The sequence below is a fragment of the Salminus brasiliensis genome, chromosome 5 (genome assembly GCF_030463535.1).
Source record: "Salminus brasiliensis chromosome 5, fSalBra1.hap2, whole genome shotgun sequence".
Classification (NCBI taxonomy): Eukaryota; Metazoa; Chordata; class Actinopteri; order Characiformes; family Bryconidae; genus Salminus; species Salminus brasiliensis.
In genome coordinates this window covers 5,963,879-5,974,420 of record NC_132882.1, presented here as the reverse complement: position 1 = coordinate 5,974,420, position 10,542 = coordinate 5,963,879, and the positions used below count along the sequence as shown (strand labels likewise).

At 43.0% G+C, this 10,542-nt stretch overlaps 1 protein-coding gene across 8 annotated transcripts in view; it reads left to right on the top strand.

Moving 5' to 3' along the window:
- Nucleotides 1-104: 104 nt before the first annotated feature.
- The window catches only part of abi1a (abl-interactor 1a), an 89,098-nt gene continuing 78,660 nt past the window's right edge, over nt 105-10,542 (top strand). For all 8 annotated transcript variants that reach the window (XM_072679306.1, XM_072679309.1, XM_072679303.1 and 5 more), the window contains exon 1: nt 105-270. In XM_072679306.1, the coding sequence (XP_072535407.1) occupies nt 154-270 (117 nt within the window). In that variant the 5' untranslated portion in view covers nt 105-153. The remainder of the gene's footprint in view (nt 271-10,542) is intronic.

Sequence of the window (10,542 nt, the reverse complement as noted above, 5' to 3'; positions counted from 1 at the left end):
CGAGCTGGTGGGTCATGCTGTAAACCAAAAGGCCTGCCTCCCCTGATCCCTCCCTCCCTCTCTCTCTCTGTTTCACTCGCTCTCTCTTTTTCAGGGCCGAGCTTGTGGGTTTAATCAAAGGGAAGGCGACGGAGCTATGCGGACACATGTAAGATGGCAGAGCTACAAATGTTGTTAGAGGAGGAAATCCCCGCCGGTAAACGAGCCCTTCTGGAGAGTTACCAAAACCTGACCAGGGTCGCGGATTACTGCGAGAATAATTATGTTCAGGTAAGTTTTTTTTATTTATTTATTTATTTTTTTAATCTCAGAAAACACGCGGTGGTCCCAGCCTGAGCTGCTGCTGCTGCTGCTGCTGCTGCTCCCCTTTGTCGTGGGAAACAGGGAGAGGGGACGGGAGAGGGGACGGGGCTCACCCCTCTCTGTATTCTAGGGCTCATCCAGACTGACCTGAGAGCTGCCTCGATGTTTTCTGCTCATTCATTCTGCCCCGTTTGGTCGGTCTGGGTCGGGTTTGCTCCCAAGTTACACACAGAGGGTGTGTCTGACAGAAATCTGCTGTAATGTTTGTTTTTTGTGCCCCCCTCTCCCCCCTCCCCCCTCCCCCCGTGTTTGTGTTTGTATGAAACTTCTATATTAATAATTATATTGGGTATATATGTATATTAATCAGCAGTTTCCACATTCCTCTGATTCCCAGCCTTCAAACTTTTTTGGCTCCCTGCTGGTGATCTCTGGCCAGCAGGAACGCAGGCTCTGGTGTAGGGCTGGGCGATGTGGCAGGAGGAGGAGGATGGTATCGTGATGCTCATTGGCAGTGTAGTGACCGATACTCGATGAGTGAGAGGAGGTTTTTTGACCCTCAGTGTAATTAGTTAGTGTTCAGGCTGTTGGTGCTCTGGTGAAATCTCTGTGCCGCTGAGGAAAGTGTGGTGTTTACCCCTGTTATGATAAGATACACAGTACACACACATTATATATATATATATATATATATACACACACAAACTGTAGCTATATATAACATTATTTATACACACATAAATAGAAAAAGTGTGTGTATATGTGTATGTATGTGTGTGATATATAAAATGTATGTGTATATGTAATATATTATGTTTTATATATAAAGTAATACATATATGCACACACTTATATATATACTATTTCAATAAATATGTGTATAAATAACAGTATGTGTGTATATATATACACACACTGCTATATATAACATAATTATTATTTATACACACATAAATAGAAAGTGTGTGTATATATGTGTATGTATGTGTGTGATATATATAATGTATGTGTATATGTAATTTATTATTTTTTATATATAAACATATATGCACACAGATACATATATATATACTATTTCTATAAATATGTGTATAAATAACAGTATGTGTGTATATGTGTATATATATACACACATACTGCTATATATAACATAATTATTATTTATACACACATAAATAGAAAGTGTGTGTATATATATGTGTATGTATGTGTGTGTGTGTATATATATATATATGTATGTGTATATGTAATTTATTATTTTTATATATAAAGTAATACATATATGCACACACTTAGATATATATATATATACTATTTCTATAAATATGTGTATAAATAACAGTATGTGTATATATGTAATGTATTATTTATATACATATATATAATGTATGTGTATATGTAATGTATTATATATATATATATATATATATATATATATATATATATAAAGTAATACATATACACACATTATTTATATATATATATATATATATATATAATCTTTCTATTTATGTGTGTATAAATAATAACAGGATGTGTATATGTACACATACTGCTATATATATATATATATATATAACAATTATTATTTATACACACATAACTAGAAACGTGTGTGTGTGTATATATATATATATATATATATATATATATAAATATAAATATAAATAATACATATACATGAACATTATATAATATACACACTATTTTATATGAATAATACACACACATTAAGATGACATCATGTTTACATTGATGTTTTAGTGTGTTATATCTACATTTTTGGGTTAGGGTTAGTAGATATTGGTCATATTTTCAGGTTTTGTTTTATCCCAGGATGTGGAAGGTTAAAACTAATGTAGTAACGTAGAATCAGTAACGCACATCCAACCAGAAGGGCAGCTTTACAGGAGACGAGAACGTCCTTCTTCATTTTCAATGAAAATCGAGGTAAAAGAATGCATGCCCGGTCGTTTTGGAGCATTTCTATTGGTCCGTTCATCATGCAATTCCAACACAATGTGAAGAACAGCTTTAACAGATTCACTTTATGTCGGAAAGAGAAAAGCAGTGTGTTTCGGGGTGACTGTGGTATTCTGTACGTTGCAGCTGTCGAGCTCCCGCTGCAGAGAGGGTCTCTGTATGTCGGTCAGGCTGTGAAGCTGGGGGCAGATCTATGGTCAGCTCTGTATAAACTTCATATAGAGCCTTTATAGAGGCTGTAATGTCGTCCATCATGTCGTGATGCAGGCTGATGGTACTAAATGAACATGTGATGTCACAGACGCACCCCTCAGCCTCGTCTCAGGGTTTCTTATTTGCACACTCTGGCTTTATTAATTGCCGTTAATAAATCAATTAATAACATGAGGCCATAAACAGTGTACACAGTGATCTGTAGGTGATGATGAGTGTGAGCAGCTAATGATCTAATCTAAAATATAATCATTTTAACCCGTAAACTATCAGAAATCAAACCCAAAATCAAATAATATATTCATATTAATGTATGCATCTGTTATGCAGTCTAATGCAAAAGTTTGGGTACCCCTGATCCTGGCCAAATGACACATTTTACTTATTTTCTAGGGGTCAATACATGAATAAACCCTTTACAGGAAACAAAGTTTAACATAAAAAACACATCTTTTTTAAATTTAGTTAATTTAATGTATTTTAAAAAGTCAAACTTGGCTTTTTGCACACGCCACATCTATTTCTAACCCCTATATCTTAAATGAAGTAAATACACAGTGATTTTACTATGTTATGTGTTGTAGTGTGTCTCTGTAAATAATGTAAATAACTTACTCACACTTACAGCATCCACCATACATGTAATTTCACCAGGGTGCCCAAATTTATGCATGAGACTCTATGGGATTATTGGTGGTGTGGGATCTCGTACTTCAGTTCTCGGAAGGCTGATTTGATCATTTCTGAGGAAGAGTCTGGATACGAGACCGTGCTCCTCCTTACTCTAAGTTTAAGGCTGGATTGTGGTGTTTGGGTGAGGGATTGATTGATGTCTCCCAGAAAGGCTTAACCCAGCATGGAGGACATTCTCAGGGGGTTCTTCACTTGAAACAGATGGGAGTTAATCAGAAAGCGTGGCTAACCGTCAATAGCCTGATGTTTATACTAGCTCTGTTTTTTTAAGTTTAAAGAGTCAGAGTCTTCAGAGCCTCGATCAACAGCAGTATTGTCTTTAAGTCAAGTTAAACGTTGATTATCTGGTTCCAGTGGCTCCTGTCAATGGGTGGGTCCAGTAGGCCTCAAGTGAACCGTCAGTTCTTAATGGTAATGGGAGGTAGAAGCAGGAACAGTGGTCAAATGTAAGAAAATCTAAACCACTTGGACAAGGGCCAAAACATCAGACAGGTCTTGTAGGGTGTTCTTGGTATGCAGTGGTCAGTACCTACCAAAAGTGCTCCAAGGGAGGACAACTGGTGAGCTGACAGCCGTCACTGATGCTCTTGGAGGCCTCACCTCACAACTTGCAGTTGCTGTTAACGTTAGTCTTGGTGCCAGACACCACAGGGCACCTTCAGAGGTCTTGTGTGGTCCATGACCCTGTTTACATCTCATCACTTCATGAGACTAGTGTCTAGATTGGATTCTGATCAGATTTGAGATTTTCAGGTTAGTCAGACTGAAATCTGATTGTTCCGTGGCGTTGTTACTGGTGTTCGGGCTGTACTGGGAGGGGTTCTGGTTGTCGGACGGATGCGTTTACATTGCTATAACGAGGCTCCAGTGCATTTCAGATCAGACCACCTCCTGAAGTGGTTAAAGTGATTGGATTTGTATCTGGTTTTAATGAGTGGGGGTGTTTACACAGATATAATCCTGATATTTAAGACCCATGAAGTGACCAGGTGTAATCTGGGTGCATGTTTTGGCAACGCTACAAGGACATAGGCAGTATTAGGCAGGTGGTTTTAATGTTCTGGCTGGTCGGTGTATATTTATTGTGTAAGTTATAGGGGTGTAACAATACAACAATAATATCAGATTATGATGCATTGTGGTTTGTTAGCTTGTGGCTAACATTTTAGCTTGTGTCTGGAGTAATATAATATTATGGGTGCTGCTACTGTACCTCAGAAAATTACAACACGTTATTATTATTATTGTTATTATATTATTATTTGTACATTATTTTACATTTTTAGGCCAAATGTGCCACAATTTCTGTTACTTTTGCTGAGCAACACCACATCAACCACATGGAGCCACCACTTGCCTCTTTTGGCTCATATGAAAGTTTAGATTAAACCTCAGAGGGATCAGATCTGATCACTCCTCCAGACCCTTCAGTCCCAGCAGTGTTCGTGGAAGAGCAGCAGTGAGCGTCTGACCTCCTGAGGTTCAGATTCCTCCAGTAGAACTTGCTCAACAGGTCGAACCAGAGCAGCTTCTCCCATTTACAGCAGCCTGATCTCCACTGAGCTCAGGCTAAAAGAAGACTACACACCATCTGCCTTCCCGGACTGCCGGGACACAGACACAGACACACAGACAGACAGGAAAAGGGACTGACTGCCTGACTGAGGCGCAAAGAGGCACTGAGAGCCAGCAAAGCACAGTGAGGCAGAGAGAGAGAGAGAGGGAGACAAAGCAAGCAGTGACTGCGAGGTAGGCAGAGACAGACACCGCAAGACCAGACAGCAAAATAGTGAGGCACAGCCAGGCGAAGAGACAGTGAGACAACATACAGCAGTTAGAGACAGAGACAGCGAGGCACAGTGAGGTAGAAAGAGACAATTACACAGGGGGATAAAGTGAGGCAGAGAGACACAGTGATACAGGGAGGCAGAGAGGGAGACAGTGAGGCAGAAAGAGGCAATTACACAGGGATAAAGTGAGGCAGAGAGACAGTGAGGCAGAAAGAGACAATTACACGGGGATAAAGTGAGGCAGAGAGACGGTGAGGCAGAAAGAGACAATTACACGGGGATAAAGTGAGGCAGAGAGACAGTGAGGCAGAAAGAGATAATTACACGGGGATAAAGTGAGGCAGAGAGACACAGTGATACAGGGAGGCAGAGAGGGAGACAGTGAGGCTGAAAGAGACAATTACACATGGGGATAAAGTGAGGCAGAGAAACACAGTGATACAGGGAGGCAGAGAGGGGGACAGTGAGGTAGAAAGAGGCAATTACACAGGGATAAAGTGAGGCAGAGAGACACAGTGATACAGGGAGACAGTGAGGCAGAAAGAGACAATTACACATGGGGATAAAGTGAGGCAGGGAGACACAGTGATACAGGGAGGCAGAGAGGGAGACCGTGAGGCTGAAAGAGACAATTACACAGGGATAAAGTGAGGCAGGGAGACACAGTGATACAGGGAGGCAGAGAGGGAGACAGTGAGGCAGAAAGAGACAATTACACAGGCAGTGAGGCAGAGTGATTGCTGGGGAAAGAGGCAGACAGTAAGGCAGAGAGGGGGATACAGTGAGGCTACAGTGAAACTACAAGGCAGAGAAAGAAACTGCGAGGCGATCAGAGGCTGCAAGGTAGGGAGAGAGAGACACTGGGGAGGCAGAGAGGCGAAAAAGTGAGGCAGAGAGGGATACAGTGAGGCAAGGAGAGGCAGACAGTGAAGAGAGAGAGTGAGGGGGAAGTGTGTGTGTGTGTGTGTGTGTGTGTGTGTGTGTGTGTGTGTGTGTGTGTGTGTGTGACGGAGACACAAGCTGTTGTTTCTGTTCATGTCTTAACTTGATGAGGCACGTTGAGCTCGTAACTTCTACTGCGCCTCGTCTCTTTAGTTTCTCTATCCGCTCTGCTCAGTTCCAACTGTTCCTGTGTGTGTGTGTGTGTGTGTGTGTGTGTGTGTGTGTGTGTGTGTGTGTGTGTGTGTGTGCGCTTATATCACAGTGATGTAGAGCATGGCATGCAGCAGCAGATGGTGGGAGCGGGTCTGTAACGAGGACAGCCACTGTCCCACTTTCTCTGTGTGTGTGTGTGTGTGTGTGTGTGTGTGTGTGTGTGTGTGTGTGTGTGTGTGTGTGTGTGTGTGAAGCATGTGCTGGGATGTAGGAGCTGAACGTCATCTTCACTCCTCACTCCCGTTTCCTGTGTTCCTGCTGCCCTGATCAGATGCTCCTCCTCTCGTGCTCAGGCAGAAGGAGAGGCTGGAGGGCGGGTGGAGGGTGGAGGACTTCACTGTTCCTCTTTACCTGCTCAGATCAGAGCTGTACTGCACCTGTGTGCTGGTCAAACACACACACACACACACACACACACGGTTGAAGGGCCACATTAGTGTCCTGTTTGTTTATTTATTAATTTGTCTCTGTACCTTCACTACGGCGGACCCCTGGTTCGGAATGAATGAATTGGGTCCGGGACGTCCCAGGTGTTGCGCAATAGGGTTGGCTGCATGTATAAATAGGCGAGCACACCAGTCAGTTGTTGCAGAGTACAAAACGATCGTCATTGGCAAAGGACGTTTGATGTTTTGTCTCCTGTCCAAAAGGGCATGATAATAGGGTGGGGACATCTCCGTGGGATGTTCTTGAGCTGCCGTAGTGAAGGGTTTAGCGACAAGGGACTTCTTGCACATTGTATAACAGTGAGCTGTTGATGACCCAGGGGAACGACGACTCTGGCGAGCGATGCGGAGAGTTTGAGCTGGCCTTCTGCGGACACTGGCACTGGAAAAGCTGTGGTCATGAGGCCTGGTTCCCGTGGCAACCCGTATTTTTCCCGTAACCAGCAGAGTCTGGAGGTGATGTGCTGCTCTCTAGTATCATCAACACCAAGTTCTCCTGAAGTTGCTGTCCTGGAGTTTTACAATATTAAACGCTTATTAATCTATTAACCAATTTATTATGATCCATTGATCTGGAGGTGCGTTAACTAGTTGACCCCCCCCCCCAAAAAAAAAAAAAACTAATCAAAATTATATGCAATATGTGGACAAAAGTATTGGGACACCTGCTCATTTATTATTTCTTCTAAAATCAAGGGTATTAAAAGGAGTTGATCCTGCTTTTGTTGGAGTAACTGTCTCTACTGTCCAGAGATGAAGGCTAGTGAGGTCCCCGTTAGTGAGGTCAGGATATTGGAAGACCACCACCTCACCTCATCATCCCCAACCATTCATTGTTTCTTCTGAAATCAAGAGTATTAACAATGTTTACCCTGCTTTTGTTGGAGTAACTGTCTCTACCCTCTTCTTATCACAATGCCTGTAACAGGAAAAGCAGCAGCAGGTCATATAAACACAGTTACCCTCTTACCATCTTATTACACATTTATAACCACATAAGAGAGGATCTGCTGTTGCAGCTATTGAGACTTTAACACTTGTGTTATTACATAAGACTTACCTGATGTGTAATTACAAGAGCTGCCCTGCTGTAATCCGTCTGAAATAGTGGAGACGTCACCAGGTGTTACATTGTAATTGCACAGATTATTAATGTGTAACAACACGGTTATTACAGCCACTTCATTTAAAGAGGGGTCCCAACTTTCTGTACATGCCCAAAGCTGCTAATTGCCTTACAGCAGTCTTAGAGTCCCAGTTTCCAGCCGGGCGTTCGTCCTCTTTTCAGTGTGACACGCTTTCCTTTCTCTCTTTTGTATGAAGGTAATCTTGGTTACGTTGCAGATCGGGGCTGGAAATGCTCATTTTCTCACTGAATAAATCCTTCATTAGCTCTGTGGAATTAGTCGCCATAATTGGATCCTGGCCTGGTCGGGACGTCTGTTCTGTATGCCTCCTCGTGAGCTTATGGAATGTTAATTAAGCTGGAGGTGAGGCAGACGTTAACGCCCGTGTCCTCTACGGAGTGTCCCAGAGGACACAGAGAATTAAGAGTTGATAAGATCCTGCTGTGTGTCTTTAAGTTGTGCTGAACTTTTAAGTTTGAGCGTTTGAGTGAAAGTAGCCCAGCTGCAGTCGCGCACCGTGCATATTCTAGAAAAGCATGGGTCTCCTGCTTCGTCTGATTCTGGTAGAGAGGTGTTCGCTGGGGGAACGGGTCAGGAATTACGCTGGACTTTCTTAATGTACACTACAGTCCGGACGTGTGGAAGCAACACTAACTTTGCTTAAATAACTAATAAAATAATGTAGAAAATAAAAAAGTAAATGGACAAAAGTATTGGGACACCTGCTCATTTCTTGTTTCTTCCAAAATCAAGGGTTTTGGATCCTGCTTTTGTTGAAGTAACTGTCTCTACTGTCCAGGGATGAAGGCTAGTGAGGTCAGGATATTGGATGACCACCACCTCACCTCAACTGCCCAACTGTATTGGATGAAACTCCACCAGCATTCCAGGGAACACAGTTCATGCTGGGGGGCTGTATACACCCCCCCCACCCCCTCTAACCCACGCCTGACATTAGACATGGAGGTTCATGTTTATCTGCTCCTACAGAAAGTCCTATTCTGCAGTCCTTCTGGCAGTAATGGGGGGGCTTTTTATACCCCTCTAGCTGGTCATCCAACATCCTGACCTCACTAACACTCTTGTTGCTGAATGCAATCAAATCCTCACAGCAGTGCTGTGCTCTAAAATAGTTTCTAGTAGAAAGCCGCCTTCCTCCCGGGACAGTAGAGACAGTTACTCCAACACAAACAGGATCAACGCTCAATGAGCAGGTGTCCAAATACTTTTGTCCATATAGTGTATAAGCGAGGGAAGCGAGGCTGATCAGAGGCTTTTCCAGGCTGTCGAGTCTGTGGTGTAGCTGTCCTGCGCGAGGCCTCCGCGTGTTTGCTCTTTGCGCTGCTGAGGCGTGGCTGGACTCTCTGGAGTGGAGTGATTCACTCGGTGGGTGTAGATAAGGCCGGTGTTTGGCAGGCGCAGGCGCAGGCTGTTGGGTCTGCTGGTTCTGCGCCGTATTGTGGGGATTAGCCCGCTATTTTTAATTCACCTTTTGCCGCTTCCCTTATTAGACGTCTAATCTGCCGGCTTGCTGCGAACATCTACAGCGCGAGAGAGAGGGAAACGGCGGAGTTTCAGAGGATTACATCACACTGGGCTTAGTGCCCTTCGTTCTTCTGGTCACTCCCATGTGTACAGCTGAGTGCAGTGTGGTGCTGCAGTCGACAGGGCTCGTGTTCGAACATGTCAGCTCCCCACACACACACACACACACACACACACACACACACACACACACACACACACACACACTCTCTCTCAGAACCTGGTGATGGAGATAAAACCCCTCACACAGATGATCCAGCTTACAGATGATTGTCTGGGGTCAGGTGCCGCTTGCTGTATCCGTGTGAGGGGGTTGACTTGAGCAGGGCTGGGTGACCTTTGACTGACCTCTGCCTGGCAAAAGTTTGGCTTCAGCTTCAGCTCCTTTAGCTGAGACCAGTGCAAAATTAGCTGAGCTTTAAAATGAGCTGCATTTGAGCCTTTTATAGGATATTTTTTGCAAAAAAATCAAACGCCATGCTGGTCTTGTATCTCAATTTGTGTCATTTATCACTTTTTGACCTAATATGAATCTGACCATCATTCTTAACATTGTGTCATAATTATTATTATTATTATTATTAATAATAATTATTATTATTTATTATATATTATTTTTATCAGGCAGTGGTGGCTCAGCGGTTAGAGCTCCAGGCTATTAATGACAGGGTTCTGGGTTCGATACCCGGGCTTGGCAAGCTGCCACTGTTGGGCCCTTAAGCAAGGCTCTTCACCTTTTCTGCTATCCGGGCACCGGAGTTGGCTGCCCACCGCTCTGGGTGTGTGTGTGCTCACTGCCCCTAGTTCACTAGTGTGTGTGTGTGTGTGTGTGTGTGTGTGTGTGTGTGTGTGTGTTCACTACCACAGATGGGTAAGATACAGAGGGCACATTTCGACTCCTAAAAAAAATAAAAAGCCTTTATAGAATATAATATAGATAGAATATTTTTGTAAAAAAATCTGATTAACATGATTTCTTTTTATAGTCCATGCTGGTCTTGTATCTCAGTGTTTGTCGTTTATCACTTTTTGACCTAATATAAATCTGACCGTCGTTCTTAACATTGTGTCAGAATTTCATGATGAACGAACCAATAGAAATTCTCCAAAATGACCAGGAATAAAATCATTTTCCATTGACCTCCATTTAAAGTTCACATGGTTTTTGGAGATTCAAGCTTTTTACGTGACGTGACGTGGCGGTGTGTTGACTGCGTTGACTGAAACTCTGAACTCTGAGGAAATTAGATTAACATGATTGATCTTTTACAGCTCAGGCCGAATCAC